Genomic DNA, 23913 nt, shown 5'->3' with positions numbered 1-23913 from the left:
CAACAATCTTTAAAATATACTTTACTCTTTAAAATATATTTTAATGTATCTCATACAAATAAATTCGTGCATTGCAGAGTTTCATACTAATTACTCGTAGTTAATGGAAGCAGTACAAACATTCACATATATTAGTTTATCGAGGCTCAAATGATGAGTTGCTAAAATATGTCCTAAAAAGTCTATATGTAGGTCTTTACATCAAGTGGGAAAAGGTGAACATCCTTAAATCTAAAGGAACAATAAACATTATTTGGAACATTGCTACTCTTGGGAAGATCACTTGGAACATCACTGCTCACAAATGGGTGCTTGAGAAATATATATAATGGCAGTAATGCCCGCCTTCAAGTTTGAGACTTTGAAGAAACTTCTTCATCAAGAGACAAACTAAAGATCACCAAAATTATGTTTCGCCTATTGACAAGAAATATTTAGCAAAATTTATTGGAGATCGTTTAATTGTGAGACAAGTTCATAGATTGATATATATGTTCTAAAGATTAATTACAACTGCTAATTAATTTTTAAAAATTTTAAACTAAAAATATGCATATGATGCATAAATATTAAAAAATCGATAAAGTAGGCGCGAAGCATTAATGAATCTTTTATTTTAATCACCTTACCTACTGGAAAATAACATTAATTAATGCATAGATAACAAAAATTGATAAAATAAGCACAAATGGTGAATGAATCTTTTATTTTAATTATCTTATCCTAGTGGCAAATAACATTAATCTATACATCTATCTATACAATATACTAATAAAGAAATTATTAGGACATGTGTCGACTTTATAATAAAAAATTTTCCGTTCTTTTCATGTTTTATTAGGCAAATATTTTTAGCATATCATGTAATATCTTTTTTATTAGATTTGTTTTATTAATTAGTTACAAAAGGTTTTAAAATACACCTAACTTTTTACCATAAACAATCAATTAAGTTATGTAGTATCTTTTAATTACAATGGATGAGTATCAAATAAGATATTAATAATTTATGTAAAAAATAACTTTCATTAAAATATTTTTGTAATAAATTAAAAAAAGAAAATAATTTTGATATAGTTTTTCATAGATAATTCTACATATTACTTACAAGGCTATCATAAAAAAAAAACTGTACAAATCAAATAGATTACACATTAAATATTTAAGTAAATGATTAAGATACGTATTTTTTTTAATAATTTATAAACCGTGTTTGGCACGGAAATCTATCTAGTTGATAGGATACAATAAAACTCCTTACTATTTCTTATTAAAATAATCAACATAATCTTAGCATATACAATAGGAAAATTTACCTAGAATAATCCAACCTATTCATGATTTTTCTACAATAATCCCACCTATTGATTAACCATGAATAATTCCAACTTTAAGGGGTATTGGCCTAGAGTAAACTTGGGTAACCCGATGACCTGCTATAGTAGGTAATTCATAACAAAAGTAAACTGAAAATGAATTTAAAATTAGAGAAAAATTTTGAAATTTTACATAAAAAATTCTAAATGATAAAAAAAATCATAAATTTTTTGGAACATTTTTTTAACATTTTATTTTAATTTATCTTTTTTTTAAAAAAAACTTGCTATAGCAAGTCATCCGGTCACCCGGTTTACTCTAGGAAAATATCCTTTAAAGTTGAAATTATTCATGGTTAATCAACAGGTGAGATTATTATAGAAAAAACACGAATAGATTGGATTATTCTAGGTAATTTTTCCTATACAATATGAGACAAGTTTATGCTGGTGTCTAGTTCAAAATAAACCGGATATAAGAGGTAGACTAGGGGCCTTGGGAGTTGGGCTAATATCATTAAGACAAGGAAAAGGAAAGGATATTCAAAGATAGTATGTATTATGTAAATGTAATCTTTGTATGGAGTTCCAATCTCATTGAGCTCTTAGCCGTATGGGGATTTATTCTCGAATATCGAGCATGAGAGTCCTTGTTTGTCTTATTATAGTTGTTTTTGGTTGACATTTATCATGTGACTCAGCAATCTACCTAAAACAAACTCACAACAACACCTTCCTACTACAACATTTTTTCCAAGAATATTCTGTATTTGTTGTCATAGTACATAGTACAACTTTAGAATTTTGTAAATTTGTGATTAGCTGGTTGCCATTTCTTCCTCTGGCCGCCTTCTTTTGTAAACGACTCTCTTGCCTCTTCTTTCCCTTGTTTACTCTATAAATAGGTTGTCTCTATTTTAGTAAAGGTAAGGATGAAATTTGTAAGAAAGAATATCAGAAGCTTTTAAATCATCTTTCAATGAAAAGTTTTACTACTGTTTGCTGTGCAATTTGATATACATTACTTTCATACAATCTTGATTATCAAAGTCTTCATGGTATCAGAGCACTAGTGCAGATAAGTAGTATTTTTTCCCTTCTGTTTTAAATCCTCAGTTTTACTTTGATGCAATCTATTGATGCTGCAATTCCTTCCAAGTGTGAATGAGGCTTGCAACTTACTTCAACAAGATGAAAATCAAGAGAAATCTTGAAAATACCCAAAGAAGACACTGAACCTATGGCTATGTTCAGCAAAAGAACAGCCCCATCTCCCACTTTCACTTTTACTGCTTGTGGCAGATCAGGACATCAAACAGAGAAATGTTGGAGTGTAGTTGGTTTTCCATCTTGGCACCCTCCCTCTAGCTCAAAATGATGGCAGGGGGAGAAGGCAAAATCCTAGAGGAAGAAGGGGTAGATGGACTAGAGGAAGAGGAGGTAAGGGAGGCAGAAGTACTTCTAATATACAACAAATTTCTGATTCTATATCCGATCCTCCTTACACCTTAACTTCCACTCAAATTGAACAATTGATGAAACTTTTATCTTCTACTTCCAAAACTGCTCCCTCTGATACTGATGAGGAATTAGATATACCCTATGCTGGTATGGTCACATGTTATCAGGCTGATCATGAGCCTTATTTATGGATCATAGACTCTGGTGCATCCGATCACATGACAGGCAACCTAAAACTCTTGCACAAACCTGTCCCTATGCAACACCACACAACTATCAATCTTCCTAATGGACACGATTCACATATCTCTCACATAGGTCATGTGCAACTACAAAACTCACTAACTCTCCAAAATTTTTAACATAATTTGTTCTCTGTCCAGCAACTCAGTAAAGAAAATCATTGCAAACTAATGTTTGAAAGTAATTAGTGTCTTATTCTTAATACTACCACAAGGAAATTGAAAGGAATGGGCAAAGCCTTTAATGGTCTTTATTACTTGATTGACGAGCCCATCCAATATCAACTTCATGCTAAAAAACAACACAGTGTCAGCACCACTCTTTAAGTTCCGCAAGTTATTTAAGGTCATCCTTTACTTACTTCAACTAATTTATGGCATAGTAGGCTTGGACATATTCCTTTGACAAAACTTAAAAAACTTCCTGATTTTTCCAATCTTCGTATTGCTAAAGGTGAAATTTGTGTTACTTGCCCCATGGCCAAGTTTACTAAATTACCATACTCTACTAGTTTTTCAAGAACGCCCTCAATATTTGATATTATTCACCTCGACATTTGGGGTCCTTATAGAGTTCTAAGTAGAACAAACCATAGATTTTTCCTCGCTATAGTGGATGACCATTCTAGGATGACATGGGTTCATTTGCTTAAACAAAAATTTGATGCTTTTTCTATCATTAAAATGTTTGCCAGCATGGCTAAAACTCAATTTGATAAAAACATCAAAGCTATTTGCACTGACAATGCTTTTGAATTTGATGATAAACAGTGCAAACTTCTCTTCTCGGATCTTGGTATTCTACATCAAAAATCATGCATTGATAGGCCCCAACAAAATGGTAGGGTGGAAAGAAAATATAGAAATATTCTTGAAATGTTTAGGGCTCTTCGTTTTCAAGCTGGTCTTCCTTTGGATTTTTGGGGGGATTGTGTGTATGCTGTTACTCATATAATTAATAGGTTGCCTACTGCTGCTTTAGATCATCAAACCCCTTTTGAAAATCTTTATAACACAAAGCCCTCTTATCAGCATCTAAGAGTCTTTGGTTGCTTTGCTTTAGCTACTAATCTAAGTAGGCGCCTTGACAAAATGCAATCCAAAGCTGTGCCTTGTGTGTTTTTAGGGTACTCTCCGGCTCACAAGGGCTATAATCTTCTCAATCTTGACAATGGTAAGGTTTTCATTAGTAGAGATGTCGTTTTTCATGAGCACATATTTTCCTATAAAGTTTTTTCTCAATCTTCTCAGTCCATTCTTGAGAAAAATCCTACTATTCATGTTCATTCAAACACACATATTGAGGATCTCACTCATGACCCTACTCTATCTCCTAATCCTGTTGAATGTGCTCTGCCCACTGATTCTCATTATGCTGAACCTCCCTTGCCCACTTAGTCTGACTCCACCTCTATTCTTAGAAAATCTTCACTTACCTTTCATCCCCCAATTTGGCACAAAAACTATGTGATCGCTTCCAACTGTGAGACCTCTCAGCCTATCAAAATTGATAGAATAGCAACTATTCCTACATCTCACTCTTTTTCTTATTTTCTCACTCATTCTCTTAAAAGCACTAACCCTGTCCACTTTAAAGATGCTCTCAAACATCCTGAATGGGTGGCTACTATGAATGACAAGCTTATGATACTTGGGATTTTTGTTATCTTCCACCAAGAAAAAAATCTATTGGGTGCAAGTGGGTTTATAAAACCAAATTCAATGCTGATGGCACCAAAGGCAGATGCAAAGCTCGCCTTATAGTTCTTGGAAATCATAAAAAATATGGGGTTGATTATCAACAAACCTTTGCACCAGTAGCAAAGATGACAACTATTCGATCTCTCTTATCTATTGTTGCTATTAAACATTGGCATGTTCATCAAATGGATGTTAAGAACGCTTTTTTGCATGGTGATTTATATGAAACTGTTTTCATAAGGCCCCCCCACTGGTTACAATCATTTAGGCCAAAGATTTACATATTCTCCTCAGGGGGAGTTATCCACACATGAAACTACAATGGTTTGAAAACTTAAAAAATCTCTTTATGGCCTCAAGCAGGCTCCCAGGCAATGGTTTGCCAAACTTAGTAGTGTTCTCTTGCATCATAAATTCATACAATCTAAAGCTGACTATTCCCTTTTTCATTAAAGACACTTCTCATCACATCACTATAATCTTAGTTTATGTTGATGACTTACTTATTGCAGGAAGTGACCTCCATGAAATTGACAATACCAAAATTTTTTTGCATTCTCAATTTCACATGAAAGACTTAGGTCATTTAAGATAATTTTTAGGCATAGAGGTGGATAGAACAAACCAAGGATTTTTTTTTCTTTCTCAACGAAAATATGTCTTAGATTTACTTGATGAATATGGCATGACAAAATGTAAACCTCTTAAATTGCCTATGAATACTCATATAAAGTAGCCTTGTCTATTGCTGCCAATTCTGTCCATCACGACCGCATCAAACATGTTGCCATTGATTGCCACTTTATTCGTGATCATATTCAAAAGGGTGATATCATCTCTTAATACATATCATCCAAGGCTCAAATTGCCGGTCTCCTCACTAAGGTCCTCTCCACCAAACAATATAATGCTCTTCTTCCCAAGCTGGGAGTTCAGACATCTTCCTCTCAGCTTGAGGGAGAGTGTAAAAAGAAGCAACCAAATCATATGACTCAGCAATCTACCTAAAACAAACTAACAGCAGCACCTTCCTACTACAGCATTTTTTCCAAGAATATTTTGTATTTACTGTCATAGTACATAGTACAACTTCAGAATTTTGTAGTACTGTGATTAGCTGGTTGTCCTTTCTTCCTCCTGCCGCCTTCTTTTGTAAACGACTGTCTTGCCTCTTCTTTCCTTTGTTTATTCTATAAATAGGTTGTCTCTATTTTAGTAAAAATAAGGAGGGAATTTGTAAGAAAGAATATCAGAAGCTTTTAAATCATCTTTCAATGAAAAGTTTTACTACTGTTTGCTGTGCAATTTGATATACATTACTTTGATGCAATCTTGATTATCAAAGTCTTCAGTCTTCTTATTATATTTGTTTTTGGTTGAAATTTATCAGTACTCTTTTTATTCTATTTATTGAACCATAAAGAATCTCTCTCTCTCTCTTTCTATATATATATATATATATATATATATATATATATATATATATATATATATATATATATATATATATATATATATATTATAAATTTTGGATACAAATAATCTTATTCATTTTCATTTTGATATTTTAATAATTTTAATACTCCTATTTTTTAATGTTTTTGATCCCCACTTTCCTCTATCAAGTTTTTTGATCTTTTTGAACATTTCTTATGAGAACCTCAGTAAGGAACAGATAAAATATAAGAATTTGAAGGTTTTAGAAAATGCCAAAATTAATTGTATGTGGTTAACAATTAACATAAAATTTAAATTTTCAAGGGTAATTAATTCTTATAGCTTGTAGGAATTTCATTACCATGGTACCCCTTGCAGTAATTACAAATTTCTATGTTAATTTAAAAATTTACTATGACCAATCAAACAACATTGTTTAATTCTTAGAATTTAGCAAGAGAATTAAATTTCCGTGCATTATAAATTTTTATGGAAATTTAATTTCAATAACAGCCAAATGAGTTCTTTTAGATCCTTATTTGCATGAGGATATACTATGTTGTCCCCTTAAATGTGATAAATTTGCATTGTTCCTCTTTGATTATTCATTTTTTACTTATTCGTAGAGAATAAATAGTAATTTGTATTATGTGGATGATATAAAAAAACGAAAAGAAATGTAGATACAAATTAAACAAAATAGTGAAGAACTTTACATAAGAGAAAATGTAGTAAAAACCATTGTGACATCCTATTATAAAATAATTATTGCAAATTCAAAGAGACGATCATGAAATACTCTCTCTATATCTAGAAAATTAGTATAATTGTATATTGCACAAAAATTAAAAATAATATAACTATTTAAATTGTATGAATAATATTAAAAATTAAAATATGTGAATGTAAATAATAAAAAGTAATAAAGTCAATTACGTAGAAAGAAATTACAGCAAACTAGCAAAGTAAGAGAAATAGATTAAAAACAAAAGTGTGATCGAGGTACTCTTGGATGGTAACTCATAATTTACAATTATATAAATAATGACAAGCAAAATAAATTTCGTGAAATCATTAATAGATGGAAGATATTTTGTGGAAGAGAGAGAGAGAGAGAAAGGGAAATGACAAACACAGAAAGTTGGCTTAAATCAGCTTTTTTATGGTTTATTTATACTTTATATAATAATAACTAAATTAATAAAAATATTTAATTAGTATTAATTCACCCGTGAAGAAGTGCTCCAGACTACTTGATGAATCCAGGGAATATCGATAATTCATGCAATGTTTTTAATGGTTGTAACATTATTAACGTGAATTCTTTCAACTACTAAATCATACTCCCTCCGATCTTATGAATTAGTCCCATTTCCTTATTTGGCAAAACCTTTGAATTAGTCCCATTTCTATTTTTGGCAATCATTTTTTACTTAAATACCCTTAGTTCATACAAGTAATTACGAATATACCCCCATATACCTTACTTACCCAACTACCCTTCACTACTTATTCTTTACTACTTACCCTTTACTATTTACCCTTTTTAATAGACCCCACACAATCCTTAATAAAATTACTCCAAATATGTATATATTTAAATGAATGTGTGGACGTATATTAACCGTATGTTTAATTATTGATATTAAATTTTACCGTATCATCATATACATATTATAATTCAGGAAATTTTGTGCCACGTAATATTCATATACAACACAATTTGTCGTTCAAATTTATACAATTTTCATTTTCTTATGTCTTTTTTGCATTGAAACTCTTAAATATCAATTAAATTTAAATATATTGAAACTCTTAGTCTTCATCAATTTAATTCATCTTTTTTTGTATTATATGCTAGAAAATAAAAAACTCTTTGTCTTCTAAATTTAATTATTATGAAGACGAAAAGACAAAATTTTAAAATTTTTTGTTAGTGCCACATACATATTATTTATATGATTGAATTTCAAACTCTTCATTTAGTGTATCCCACATATGGGTTTTTGTTTTGTTGCTATGTGAATATGCAATTTTATCTCCATAATTTTATGGGTGTAGATATGGGGTAAAATAAGGTTTATAAATTGAGATCAAGTTTTGAAGTGTTGAGTGGAGATGAAATGGAAGCAAAGAGAAAGAAGATATTGATGAAGATGATGTTTAATTTGTTTTCATGTTGACATGTTGTATAGTTATGGATGTCATAATAATCAAATATATGTTGTTATGATGAAGATAAAATTTAATAAGCATATGAGTAGCTTTTGTTTTAAATATCACTTCTTTTCAAGGGTTTAGTAAATATGTTTGATTAAAAATACTAATATTACGTTACTTGATAAACTTAACACAAATTGAAGATATTTTATATTATAGTTAGTTGATATTTTTTTGGTTACGTTAAAATTTTATAGATATAATTATTCAAAATAACATTTGTATTAATTTAACAACAATGTCTAAATTAATATTACATTCTTTTTATAAAATAGATCTATAATTATGTGAATAGCACAGGTAAATACCTAGTATAATACATTCTAGGATTTTATCTATAAGCTTAAGATTATGATTGAGTTTATTTTTAATATGGTATCAGAGCCAACATGACCGCAGATTTTAAGTTTGAATCTCAATTATTACACCTCATTTAAAGTGGAATGATCAACACCTACCATGTATATGAGTACGGTATGTGTTGTATCCACACTTCTAGCCTAAAGGGCTCTCGTGTGAGGAGACTTATTACAATGTAAATAACGTATCTTAAGATCTTAACTATAAGCTTAATTTGTTAAAGGCATAAAATATGTTATACACTCTATCCATTATGTAATAACATATATTAAGAATCTTCACTTATTTCTCATCGTTCAAAAATTTTTTTACTTTATTCATATTTACCCAATAAAATATCAATCTTAGCTGAAGAGCAAGTATACATCTCCATGTAATATTCTGAGTATGATTTTTATTTAACCTTTTCCTTCCCTGTCCTCTACCCATTATGTAATAAAAAAAATATTTTGATAATTTACTTTATCTTCCGCACTTATAATTAAAATCAATATAAAATAATATACAAAGAAAAATATTTATCTTGATTTACTTACATTTTAGTTTAAACATGTAGTCTTTATATATTCTGTACTTATAAATTAAAATTAATATAAAAATATTTTCATAATTTACCAAATCATTATCCTAATCTTATAGATCTTGTTTGTTTAATTTCTATAAATATTTCTTGTGACAACAACATTTAAAAATAGAAAAAGTTTCAAGTGGATAATAAAAAAACGTATAGTATACAAAATGGAGTGTGTTTTTAGCCACTTTAAATGGTTGGACATGCAATAAAGGGCCTAACTCCGAAGGCTTGTGTCGGACATTTTGAGCTTGAGACAGCAAATCAGTTGGACTTAAAGACTGATATATAATGATATAAAGTTCATAGACATAGTCGTTCATAGTTGTAAAGTGCGTACAAAACTATCTTGAAATTGCTGCTCACCATATATCAACTCACTCGTTAACCAAAAATTCAATTAAAAAATTAATATTCTTGGTTGAAATTTAACCAACAAGTAATATTTCAAACAACTATCATAGTATGAGGTTCTCATAATTTGTGAGGATGTCTGACAAATGGGTGATAGTTGGTAGCTGATAGTTGATTATAATGACTAATTTATCCAATTGATTTTATTAACTAGTTTGACCAGCTTATTTTGAACCCACTGCTATGAGCAGCTTGTTCAAAAACAGCTTATTCATATCAATAAGTAGTTTCAACCAGCTAATTCACCAAACACTAGCATTAGCCGGTTTGACCACCAAACCCTCTATTTATATCAAAATAAGCTAAAATTGTTCAATAAGCTAATTTGCCAAACACTCTATATATTTTTAATGGATAACTAAACTCTCACATTAAGACCACCCCGAGTTTGTGATAATCAAATGACTATAACCTTCAAAATAGGTCTGAGTCATTTAAAAATTGGAGGAGAGATAATCTATTTAAAGAGGTTTTTTACTAAAATCAATTAATAGTAGTAAGCGAGCTTCTCAAATTTAATACTATTACATTACATATATGTGAAATAACAATTTACATGTAGGTATTAAATAGACTCTTTAACAACCAAAAACATACATAGATTTCCTTTTTAGATTGATTACTTCATGTATTATTATTATTTGAAATGATAGTAATTAGGGATGACAATAATTCGTTTTTGGATCGGATCTAGTCGGGTTTAGATCCTGATTTGTTTTGTGATACTGAATCTAAATTCGTTGATCAAAAAATTTGAGATTCAAATCCAAATCTAAGAATCTCACGGATTCAAAAATAGACCGAAAACTATAACAAATCTAATGAAAAGGGTTTTAATTTGACTTAATTTTGATAGGGTTAAGTATAAACTTCTATTAATAATAACAAATTATAAAAGACATTAATAAAAACTTATATAATATTAAAATTCAAAACATATTTATACAAATGACTAAATTTTTTAAATTTTTTAGAATGATAGATGAGTCCATAAATCTACAAATTCAAGATCTAAATCTTATACTAAGATTTGGATTCACATATGTGATTTAAAATAAATCAAGACTCAATTTAGATTGATTTATAGAGTCTAAAATATAAACACACACACACCATATAAAACGAATTTACAAATTTAAATTTACAAATTCAAATCAGATTTGATTGTGACCGCTAATATTAATAATAAAATGTCATGCAAAGTTAAATGTAAGATATTTGTAGCAGAAAGAAATGTAGCTTTCTTCATCAACAAAGTAGTGCAATTGCAAGTTGGCTTAGGCAATTATGTCAAAAGTTTTATTTTTTGATTAATGGCCAAACATAACTTCTATGCATGGCAATTTGTTAACCATGCAAGAGTATTGAACATAAATTGAGGTGCAAATTTGGGGTTCATCTTTTATTTCAATTATTGGGTATGATTGATTGCTTTAGAAATAGGCTATTTAATACTTTTCCAATTAATTGTGGTATTATTTGAAACCAAGTTGGCAAAAAACTATATCTTTTTGCAATTAACTCTATACACATAGAAGAAATGGGGGAAAGGAAGTTAGGTATTATAACAAAAATTGAGTATTAATAACAAGGTTTGACAAGAGATAGATGTTTAAATTCATATTACAAACTCAATCAAATTTGATCAAAATTTATTAGGACTTCTAAATTAACGAAATTATAAATAAATTGAAGAAAACACATATTATAATTGAAGTTGTGTTGTAAATCAAAAAATCCTTTCTTCACAAATTTGTTTAATCCTTCATTATAGATTTAACATTTTTTTACCCGACTTGGTATTGTTGTAGGAATATATATATGAGGGTTCAATCCATCAAAGTAATTAATTGATTGTAAAAACATCACGAATAAAGTGACAATCTATTTCAATATTATTATTGGTTGGTTCATTATGCACCACATTTACATGGATTGATAATTTTCAAAGTAATTGTCAAATATCATTAAAATAATCTAAAACTAGTTGTATGACACGTATTGCTCCATTGCATTATATACATAGTTTAATGCATTATTTTGATAATTTATATTTGAACTTGTACTTAATTAAATTTTTTTATAAATTAATATTAGACTATTCATATAAAATTATTCTTTAATATTTTCTATACACATTAACTGTAACATAATTAAATAAGATTGAATGATATGAAGAATAACGAGCATCCTTATTTAGGGTTTTTAAGAGGGGTGCTAGTTGCTAAATCTAACTTATTTTGTATTTTAGCCATCCAAAACCTTTCAAGTAAATAAAAAACTCTGATAATACAACAAGTCTTGTATAAGACTGTTTCACCTTACCATAAAATAAGTCCAAATAATTAGTTTATGATATCTGTAATTGATCATTTTAAAAATTATAAATAATTATTTTAAGGTTGTAAGTAATTACTTTAAGACTATATAAAGCAATCAATTTAAAAATGTAAATGATTACTTTAAGACGGTAAATATATATTAGGTTAATTTAATAAAGATAATCTTACTATAAGACTCTCTAATTTGAGAATTTGTGCAAATAATATGGTTTCAAAGTGCTCAATGCAGCAGAATTATTTTCAAAGATAATTCAAACATTCACTAAAAGATTGATTAGAATAGCAGGGGAAGTGTACGTAATCTTTAATCTTAATAGTTGGAGTAGGATTGTATAGGCAACCATTAACCATACCCTATCAAAGTCGTAACAAGCTTTGCAAAACAATGGTTAGGACTTAGGAGATTGCCTCGGTCTAAATCTGTCAAAACGGTCCAACAAGAGTGTTTTGGCTCAAGTCAACCATTTTTAACAGGTCAGATTCGATCAATTTAATGGGTTAATTTTAACATGTCCTCTCTTGAGAGACTGGCTATAGTATAGATGCCTTTCTCACATTATTATATTTAGAAAATATCTTAATTAAAAAAAAACTGTTGTTTGTAAAAAACCCTGCATGTGTCATTCTCAAGAGAAAAAAATTGCTATGTTTTTGAAAGATAAAAAGTTTTCTGATTTTTTCTTCTTCCCTGTTCAACCATCGAACATACTTCTACAACCTGAAAATATTGTCTAACAATGGAAGAAATGATGCTTGAATTCGATTGTGGGTTTTTTTTTAAATAAAGCTTCATTAATGGTGGAAAACAGCGATGTTGAAGAAGACAACAATATATACTATTTGGAAAAGATAATAAAAACTGTTGTGGTTCTTCTGATTTTATTTTAAAAAAAATTTAAGATTCATCAATGGTGTAAAACAGTGATGTTGAAGAAGACATCTATGGCTAATTTTTGGAGAATTATAATAAAAGCATTTGTGGTTATATATTCATATATTTAGGGATATAACCAAAATATAATTGGTACTATAATTGTGAATATTTGACATAGGTTGATGTAGTTGGGAGTAAAAATTGTGTAGTAACAATATATTTGGGGTTATAATATAATATATTTATCGTCATAACATAATATATTTGAGGGTATAACATAGTATATTCGGGGTTATAATAACTTATATTTAGGATTATAACATAATATAATTGGTATTATAACTGTGAACATTTGACATAGGTTGATGTAGTTAAGAGTATGACATTGTGTAGTTTGGGTTATATCATTTTTAGTTGGTTTTATAACATAATGTAGCTGAGAGTATAACATTGTTTAATTGGTGTTATAACATAGCTTAATTGAGATTACAACATAGTTTTTTAGGGGTTATAACATAGTTTAATTGTGATTATAACATTGTTTAGTTGGGGGTATAACATTATTTAGTTGGGAATTTGAGATTATAACATTACTTTATAAATCCAAAATATTATAAACTACGCACAATTATAAACACAAATATAATCTATTATAAACTCATATATACAATATTATAAATCCAGATACACACTATTATATTTCCAACATAATCCTAAATATGAATACATAACAATACGACAAATACCATTATTATAAACCCAAATAAACAATATTATAAATCCAAATACATAATATTATAATTTCAGTTACTATAAGCCCTTTGTTTGGGTACTTAATAGGCTACCTTTGATTGTTGAGGGATGTCATTTTGATCCTTAGGAGGAATCTTTTTGATCTTCTCTATGAATACAGAAGTTAAGACAACACCATCACTAATTTTTCCCAATTTTTAAACCTTAAAATCAAGAACAAGTAAAATCAAAAAACAAACTTTAAAATATTAAAATATTAAACTACAAAGTTTGATTAGGTTAAAACACCAACTTACTTTCCTTCTTCAACATCACTATTTCTACCATTGTTGTCTTCTTCAACATCACTATTTCTACTATATTGATGAAGCTTAATTTTTTTACAAAAATAAGAGGATTGTAATTTCAACTAATATATAACACAATTAACCCAAAAAAAAATAAAAATGAATGCTTTGAAAACGAAAATGGTGAAGATGAAGCATAAATACATACCCTTAATAGTCTTGCAATGTTGAAGAAGATAAATAGAAAATAAACGATAATAGAGTTTGAGAGAGAAATATGAAGATTGAAAACCACAAATAGAGTTTGAGAAAGGTCCATGAGTGGTTTATATCTAGAAAGAGTGAAATGAAAACTGAAATGGAAGTTGAATAGTTCAGAGGAGCGCGTGACAATAATCACAAAATTCAGTTATTTCTTTTTTTTTTTAATTTATAAACTGGGCCTGCCCAAACTTGAAACATCTCTTATATAGACGGTCTCAAGTCAGAATTTGTGTAATAAAAAGTAACCATAGCATTTTAAGTTTTTCTAAATGATTCATGATAATTTTTTACTTAATATTTTCGTATTAAATTAAATGACCAATATATATTACTTTTACGGTCCGTTTGGTTGATGGTAATGAAGTAATGGGAATGAAATGTTGTAATGGCAATAGTAATGAAGGAATGGATATGAGAATTGGTAATGAAGATTCTTTTGTTTGGTGTGCATGACTAAAGAATGGTAATGGAGGATAATATTCCATTGATTGCATTTGGTTGTTAGTAATAAAAAATGGTAATGACTCTTAGTTTTATTATTGTATATTTGTATCTAAAAGCATTATTGTATCTAAATTATTCTATCTAATGATTTTTTTTTAATAATAATATTTTTTTGGATAATTACATACATAACTTTTTTTTCTTCATTATTTTTTTTCTTCAGCTCTAAACAACATTACCTTATTTTATTACCACAGTAATACTTCATTACCATTACAGCCTAATACCAGGTTGTTTGATGGTAATAAAAATGGCCCTTTTTGGTAATTTCATTTTCTTATTTTATTACCATCCATTACCATTGAAGGCATTCAAACAACCAAATTTTTTATTACTTAATTTTATTACTATTACCGCCCTCTAATACCATGTATCAAACGGGCCGTTAAGGCTTTAACAAAGAAACACTGAATGATCTAAATAAAAGAGATTGAGTAGAAAGATTGAGGATGTTGACTAAAAATTAATAATGTGAACCGAAAATTTGAGAAAACATATCAAAATGAATGTGTTTGAGTTACCATCGAATTATTTGACCCAAACTTTTCCAATATTTATTTTCAAGTCGAATTATCTTTAAATTACATATCAGAGCTTTCAAGTTATCACTCACTAGCTAGTTTAATTAATGGTGGGATTTTAGGCCAAGTGAGAAAACATATCACTCATTAGCTACTTCAATCCTTCATAGAAGGTGGGCTTCTTAATATATTCATGCTATTTTCTAAAGGGATGGTAATGTGGGTCTACCTAGTTTTGTTCGTAAAGGTTTGTCCTTTTGTTTGTATATAATCTTATGATTTGGTGATTTACTAAATCGAAATTTTAATTGCCAAAAAAATTTTGTTATTTGACCATGTCTCACAAATTCTGAAAATAATTATTAGTTTTGATAATACAAATTCAAAGTTTATTTTCTCTAATTACAGGTCTGGATAAAAAAATAGAAGAGATAAATGAAAATTGAACTCATAATATAGTCTAAAAATAGCTATACTTACTCAATTAAAACAAGATGTAATATTTTTTATATATTTTTTTATTTAAATAGCACTGAAATGAAGACCCAACTTCTCATTATACTCTCATTCTCTCCTTCACTAAGGTAGTTAAAACAGATTTACATTCTTTTCAAAGAAGCTCCCCTAATACACCAACCTAATCAAAATAGAAGAACCCATCCTGTTTTTTTTATGTTTGTTTTTTTTCCTACGATACATGAATCTCGTGCTCACCCAAAACAGGAAAGTTAAGTTTATATAAAAAATATAAATCCATTTTATTTATAAAAAAACTACCATAACAAACACATATATAAAAAACAAAGCTACTCTTGTAAGAGACCATCTCAGTGAAACAACCTTAAATAAGGAGTCATATTCTCAAAATATCTATTAAATGAGAGTATAAGGTACATCTCTTAGTGAGACCATTTCATACAACAATTTGTAATATATTTTCACTGCATAATATCAAGTTTTCATGTAACATTTCAAGCCTCATAAAAAATTATCTAAAATACATAGTATGGGTGATAGTAGACATATACAAGATATTTGACCGCATAAAGTATAGTAGTTTACAAATTATAATAAGTTACTTTTTATTTAATTTAGTTAGACTCTAAAATTTTAAAAAAGAAAAATAGCCTAAAAAAATTATTGTGCAATTTTACTCCGCCATTCATATATTGTAAGATGTGGAATGTAGTAATGTTAAAACAAAAAAAATGTATGCATGAGCTACTTTTTATTTAGCTTCACAGAAATGAAATGCACTCTCAACTTTATTTACATACGTTGCATGAAAATGATCTTTAACTACATGCTTTTGTGCATGGTCACGTAACATTTCACGAAAAATCTAGATTTTGACACTTACATCTACATAATCCACAAGATTTCATTTTCATATCTTTATCCTTCCCATATAAATACAACCCAATACTTATTCATCATCATTCAAAAAAAAAAAATCCTCAACTACTCTTAATTCAGCAAAATATAACTTGATCAAAACTTGAACAATTTTCTTTTTTGAGCCATGGCCCCACCACATGGAGAGGTAGTTCATACATCATTCCCTATGCCAACAAGAACCTTCACAAAGCCAACAAAACTCTCTAATGATAACCTTAAGAGAACGGTATCTGACTTTGCTTACGTGTTAAGTAAGGAGATCGATAGTGTGATCGACGAAGAAACAACAACAACAACGACAACACTTCCAACAATCTCGGAAGTAGAAGATGCAAAGTGTGAGTGTTGTGGGATGAGTGAAGAGTACACACCGGAGTACATAAAACGTGTACGTGACAAGTTTTTAGGGAAATGGATATGTGGGTTATGTTCCGAGGCAGTTAAGGAAGAAATGGAGAAAAATGGAGGGGATTGTAAGGATGCCCTAGAAACTCATATGAGTCATTGTGTCAAGTTTAATAAGCTTGGTAGGCCTTATCCAGTCCTATCCCAAGCTTTGGCTATGAGAGAGATGTTAAAAAAGAGTTCTAGGATTAGGGCCAAGTCTATGAGCCCTAGAGACCAAAAAGGTCTTAAAAAAGGCGGCGGTATTACTAGGAGTTCTAGTTGCATGCCTATTATGATGAATAATCTTAATATTGAGGAATGATGCCATTTTTTTGGGTTTACTTGCAAAATTTTACTCATTTTCTTGGATGGTTATTAATGAATTATTAACATTTTTTTTTTTGGGGGGTTTAGGGGTTTTTCTTGAATTAACACAATCTAGTTTTTGTATATGCTAAGTATGATCCTACTTTGATATTTTGCTCTTTAAAGGTCTTTTTTGAGTGGGTTCATATGTAGAAGCATATATATTATAAGGATTGATAAGAATTTGTTGATTTGGATAGTACTCCGTCTATGTAACTAATTAACAAGACTTTAGTTTTTTTAAAGCCATTGGAGATGCCATGTTTTGGCTTATTCTTTTGGCCTAATTCCAAGTCTTGTACTTATTGTAATATGCTTGATGTATAACTGAATAAAACCTTGTAATATTTTTATTTTCTTATTTTATTATATTGCACTATGTACTTATAAATGTTTTAGTATTAACATATTCTAAAACCTCAATCATCAGCTTAAGTTTTTAGTTTAGTTAATTTTTTGACATGATATCAAAATTAGCATGACAAGAGGCCACTATTTGAATTCCAACCACTATCATTTAAAGTGAACTATTCAGCGCCAGGTATGATGAGGGTCTGTACTGCATCGATTAAAACTGATAGTTGAAACTATAGGATATTATAACATTGTGGTGGTTGAAATTGGTCTGGTTAGGTCATCTAAAATATGGTTTGATTAGGGGTATAATGCTTAAAAGTTAATCAAATATTTGCTAGTGTTGCCCTTTTTCAGTATAGTGTAGATAAGCCCGAGGGAAAAAGAGGACTAAAATGAAGGCAATGAGAATTGAATCCCTATGACCAAAACAAGTCCCAATTCACGAGCTGTGTCTTTTTTACATTCTCTGATAACAGGATGTAATAGCAGTATGAGTTAGTGGCATGTTCAAGCCAAAAATCATATCCCAAGACAGTCAATTTCGGAGGGCACCCTATGCAATTTCTCGTTTGTTCTATGTATAAAACCTTCGGTAAAGAGCCGAGCAAAAACGCAGAATAAGTTTTCAGACTCTATTTATTTTACATCTTTCAGTCATTGTAAGTACCAAAACAAGTAATTATTTGCAAAACAAACATCACAGTAAGGTTACAATCCATTACATTTTGAAATTCTGTTGGCCATAAACACACCTAAAAAAACAATTGCAAGAGCATAAAAGGCTCCTTGCCTGCATAGCATGAACTCTCTCCATGTCAACGGCTGGGTGACTACACGGAGTACCTTCTGAAATTGTTCGTTTAAGTCATCAAGTGATCCTGTATTATCAATCACAATGTCTGCTTTAGTTTTCTTTGTATCCAGGGACATTTGAGCGTTTATTTTGTTGTAAGCTTCTTCATCTGATATTCGGTCTCTAGAAACCAATCTTTTTAGTTGTGTCTCGCGATCAACCCATACAACAATAATTGGCTTTGTCCATTTGTCCATTTTAGCCTCGAACAATAGGGGGATGTCAAGAACAATAACCTTGTGGCCCTTCAACCACAACTTCATTATTTCTTTGACAATGCCCGAAGAAATATAAGGGGCCAATAACCTGTACTGAAGCATCAGGGTGAAGCTATTAGTGGACGAAATTCAGCCACGGCCTATCCTCAACAATCGATAAAAATGTATTATTTATGGAGTATTCGGCTTATAAATTACTTCATTTCTAATTTTAAGTCACAGGTAAGTGGTAATGAAACTGTTCAAATAAGCTACAGAGTCCTGATAATTTTCTACCCCCTCAGCTTAAAATCTTATTGTAATGTTAACAAGAAAATTTCCCTCCCCTCCTCGCCTAAAGTCTTGGCTTTGTCTTTGAATTATCACACAATATCACAATATCGTGCCATATCATTGGTATCTTTGCCACTTGTCAAAATAACTACTGGTGCTTGTCTTGGGCAAAGCAACTAAACAGTCATAAAATTTGTCCGAAGTGAATAAAGGCGCTACAATGGGCAAGACATGAGGTACACCGCCGGAAAATTTTCAGGCAAGAAATAGGCTGCCCAATTTGGCCGGACATACTCATGATCAATTAGTCCTAAAACACTTCTTTGGTGTGGAACATGATGAAGTGTAATGAAAGATACTTTATCTGCTCTGCAGGTAATAAAATTCTACCTGTTGAGTAGTTGGCGCCTATCGGGATTGGAGAATACAATACGTCCCAGCTGAGGCCTATCTACTTCCCCATCAGGCTGTAGAATGTCGTTCCCAAATGCTTCCACAACCTTCTTCCATCCTCCAGTGCCTTTTTTCAATGCATCCTAAAAATAGAACCACAGTCATAAATGTTCGGTTAACTTTAATAGTAGGGAATTAAATCTGCCAGATTCAATACAACTAAAGCAAAATTGTACGGATCACTTCATAACAGGAAGTAAGGCTGCCAGTAATCTGGGCAAGATATGGTAATCAGATGTTACTGCTACAAATCTCAAAGGCTTGCACTAATTCTTGGTTGGAGATAATTCTGATAAAGGTAACTTCATAAGTAACCAAACCGATGGAATCAGTTGATATGAGGCCTATAAACTTCAACGTGAGAAAGTCTTCTTTTTTACACTTGATGGTACCAAGATACAAACACTAGAAACATTGCCTAAAAGTATATTATTACCTAAAATAAAGATTCACTAATAATTGGCCAGCGATTTTGTGGACTGATGATCTCAATCCTTTCAGAGAAGCTCCCATTCTGCGGTCTTATATGTTTTTACCAACGTCTGCAGGTGGGTTTAAATGTTAAAAACAATTCTATTTGCCCTATTTGGAATACTTCAGCAATGATTAAGTTGTTACATTTCTATTTTTGAAGATGGTTTGACATTTTTTTCTCTTGAATTCATTCACGCTCATTCTCATTTTTCATTTCATACATGTAATTCTTCCACTGATTTGTTTTTGTCTTATACTCCCACTAAAATTAATAAAGCAACTTTGTAATATTTAACAAAATCAAAGAGTTTGAGGGAGTACAACACAAGTCAACAACATGCCATTACCCAATGCCAATGTCCTAATTGCTGCCTAAATATTAAAGTTCGGGAATTAGCCATAGATATGAACATGAAATAACTGATAGAATGGTAATGATATGTAATGACAAAATTAGGTGCAAATGCGTAAAGACAAGTTTTAAGCCATCCAGTCATAAAGTAGACGCAATTCCTAGTAGATCTAAGCCTCTAACCTCTCTTTTTTCGGCCAATCCCCATTTTTTGTTGCTCCAAATGGTAGTTAACCAGACATCCCTTATTCCAAGAATTAGCTTATTAGATCTACCACATAATTCACTAATGATATTAAAATTTTTCTCCAAACAAAGCAAAATTGTAAAAAATATTCCAACTCTATACAAAGCACTTTGTGATAGTCCAATACTCAACATAAACAAATGCATTTAAAACATTTCTTTCTACCCAATCTAATGCAAAAACCATCATCACTATTATAATTACAGAAAATAAAAATAATTTCCAAAGATAATAAAAAAAAAAGCAAATAGAATTACACCACTACAAATCACATTTACCTCAGTATTATTGAGAACCATCCCAACCCTAATGGGAACTTGATCAAATTCAATTCAAAGGAAAATGTGATCAGACCAAATTTCAACACAAAAGCCACCAAATTTTGTCGCATATTACCCCACCACGAAAAAACATAATTGAAATTGTACAATTAGAGAAAACTGAAAAAATTTTAAGCTTAGGACCACAACTTAAGATTAGGCCAATATACAGACATCCAAAATCAAAATGAGAAATTTCATGGAAAAGTAAGTAACAAGAAGAAAAGTACCCGAGCAACAATATCAGCATCAACAATGGGAATTCCATGAGCTTTGAAGAGGTTTGAAATAGTGCTCTTCCCAGATGAAATTCCTCCTGTTAGTCCCACAATCCTCATATCAAGCACCAAGTCACCAACTGCACCAGCAAAACAATCAACACTCAGAAAACTATCTTTGTGACAAGTCTTTAAGAGTCCCACTTAGTGTAACATGATCCGCCAATTAATTCGCTTTTTGGATTCACGATTCGCTTAAAATTACCCTAAAATAGCCCAAAACAAACCATTATTCGCTTTTTTTATTCGCGATTCGCAAGGAGATTAGTGAATCATGTGACAGTTGTCCCACTTTCCGACAATCTTCTGCACCCATAATTTTAATATTACTGTGTAACATTTTAACGGCCAAGTTTTTTAATGGATATCAAGGTTTTATCTCTGAAACTCGCAACACTAAATATGTCTAGATCTTGCATATACCTGTGACAAAGTCACATTTACACATTATTGAAAGAAAGTTCTACATTTATGTAAAAATTTTGAATTTAGTGCTTAACCTAACCAAACAAACACAAAAGACTATCATTAAGGGAAGAACACAAATTTAGATATAAATTTGTCAAGCACTGTGCTTGTAAAACTATAAAGATCTGACCTTAATTGAAACCTCAAGCAAGAGATGATTTCGTTTTCTTTTATAATCCCCTTGAGGACGACTTAATTGTTAATTTATTGCTTTGAGTGTGCACTAGATTGTAAATTGATTGTTGCACTTCAACTTGATAGTTATGCCATAAAAATCTAAATATAGCTTTTTTTGAAGTAGATTAGTTTGTTTCTTTTTGAGTTGTTGTTTCAATCAATAGTTAATATTTAAATATTCAATATTCAGGTTCTTATTATCAATTGCTTGTGCATGAACTTCATTGTGATGAAACAAGCATGGCCTAAATCAGTTGGAGTCTCTGTCAGTGGCGGATCCGGAATTCAGAGTCCCCTGGGACACCAACAAATGGACGAGATTTTGACAGAGGTTCATTTGTAAAATTAACAACTAATATTTTTTATTTCGACAAAGACTTGTAGAAGCGCAATGATCCCAAGAGAAAGCCAAAGTAATATAAAAGGTAACGAAGGAACTACAATGGTTCAAATTTTCAATGAAAACATAGTCCAACAGAATGAAATATAAAGTAACAAACAAACTACAATTGCTTTCGCCTAGTTTTCATATTTTGGAATCTATGTACAGTAGCATCAATTCTAACATTGAGAAACAAATTCTTCTCTAAAAAGGTAACTAAACTATCATTCAACAATTACCTTTGAAACCATTGACAGACCATCATCTTAACGGTACTAGATAAACACAGTGTTGTATGTTCATTGTTTTACTACAATTCAGCATTCTTGGAACTTCAACCAAATCTAAACCCATCATTTTTTATGAAAGAAAAATCTAAACCCATCATTAGTCCTTAATCTTTCATACCTAACATAATAATTAAATATATTTAACATAGCAAACAGTGATTTTTCCTACTTCAATGACCATACAACAATTAACATTGAAAAATAAAAAGTTGAAACTTCCCTCAACCACGAACATTGCATTGGGAAATAATTTACCCTTTATCATCTCATAAAACCAGTAAGAACATTCAAACACATTCACACATTACAAATATTCAATTATTCAAATAACAAAAAAAAAAAAGAAAAAACACTAACAAAATTCAAGAATCAAGATTAAGATTAATTAAAAAGTACAACATCAAGCCTCAAGATTAAGATTAAAGATTAGAATATTAAGATTAAGATTGAGTAAAAATACCTTAAAAATCAAAATTTTGATTTTTTGGGTTTTTGTTAATGAATGTGAAATAGGAACCACCGAACCAGCCACTAGGCAGCCACAAGCGGCAGGAGGGGACGGCAGGTGTAGACGGTAGGCGGCTGGCCGGAGGTTGCAGGCGGGCAGGCGGCAGGTGCAGAACATAGAACACATTAACAAATAACAATTAACAAATATTCAAAGAGGATATAAAAAAAAATCAAGAACAACATTTCAACTTTTCAAAATTCAAATTACAAACACATTAACAATTTAACATTAACAAATTTTCAATCACTCAAACAACATAAAGAAAAAAAAAATCAAGAAACAACATTCTAACAAAATTCAAAAATCAAGATTTAAAAATAAATGTTAAGACAACAAGTCAACAAGATTAAGAATTTAAGATTAACGATAAGATTAAAGATTAGAACAAGATTAATATTAGGATTTAGGATAAAGAGTGAAAATACCTTAAACAAAATCAAAAATTCCGATTTTTAGGGATTAGGGTTTGTCAACCTTCGAGTTCGAGTGTTCGACTGTGTTCGATTCGAACAACCCACAGCGGCAGTGCAGCACCGACAACGTCAAAGGCTCAAAGCACCAGGCAGCAGCGGCGGAAGGCGTCTGTGATGGAGCAGCAGCCGGCGGTGGCGTGGTACGGGAGTGCGGCAGCGACAGTGGAGGTGGAGGAAGAGTTGTCTAGAGTTTTGAGGGTTAGAGTGAAAGAGAGAGAATTGAGTAATACTATTACTAACAAGCCCCTGTTTTCGAATTTTTTTTTAAATTCAGGTGGGGCACGTGCCCGGGGGTGCCTGTACGTAGATCCGCCACTGTTCTCTGTCCACTAAACACAACATTCGAGTTTATGGGGGTTGCATTATTGT

The 23913-nt window shown here is 30.5% G+C and overlaps 2 protein-coding genes across 4 annotated transcripts; one reads left to right on the top strand and one right to left on the bottom strand.

Moving 5' to 3' along the window:
* The first annotated feature begins 16711 nt into the window (after positions 1-16711).
* On the top strand, positions 16712-17886 carry LOC130799744 (uncharacterized). The gene has a single exon (XM_057662965.1). The coding sequence runs from the start codon at positions 16790-16792 to the stop codon at positions 17372-17374; it is 585 nt and encodes a 194-aa protein (XP_057518948.1). The 5' UTR covers positions 16712-16789; the 3' UTR covers positions 17375-17886.
* A 507-nt stretch (positions 17887-18393) lies between these two features.
* LOC130799729 (dephospho-CoA kinase) lies at positions 18394-23913 on the bottom strand. Of its 3 annotated transcripts, XM_057662935.1 has the most exons (5): positions 23497-23911; positions 23021-23142; positions 21196-21323; positions 19510-19655; positions 18394-18934 (listed from the first exon to the last, which is right to left on the bottom strand). In XM_057662935.1, the coding sequence occupies exons 3-5, from the start codon at positions 21301-21303 to the stop codon at positions 18484-18486; spliced, it is 705 nt and encodes a 234-aa protein (XP_057518918.1). In that variant the 5' UTR covers positions 21304-21323; positions 23021-23142; positions 23497-23911; the 3' UTR covers positions 18394-18483. The 3 variants fall into 3 exon arrangements, with proteins under 3 accessions (XP_057518918.1, XP_057518936.1, XP_057518927.1); XM_057662953.1 differs by lacking the exon at positions 23021-23142 and having other exon boundaries at positions 23497-23913; XM_057662944.1 differs by lacking the exon at positions 23497-23911 and having other exon boundaries at positions 23021-23470.

This window comes from Amaranthus tricolor, chromosome 1 (assembly GCF_026212465.1).
Source record: "Amaranthus tricolor cultivar Red isolate AtriRed21 chromosome 1, ASM2621246v1, whole genome shotgun sequence".
NCBI lineage: Eukaryota > Viridiplantae > Streptophyta > Magnoliopsida > Caryophyllales > Amaranthaceae > Amaranthus > Amaranthus tricolor.
Note: the sequence above shows the minus strand (reverse complement) of the source record. Positions and strands in the feature narration are given on the sequence as shown.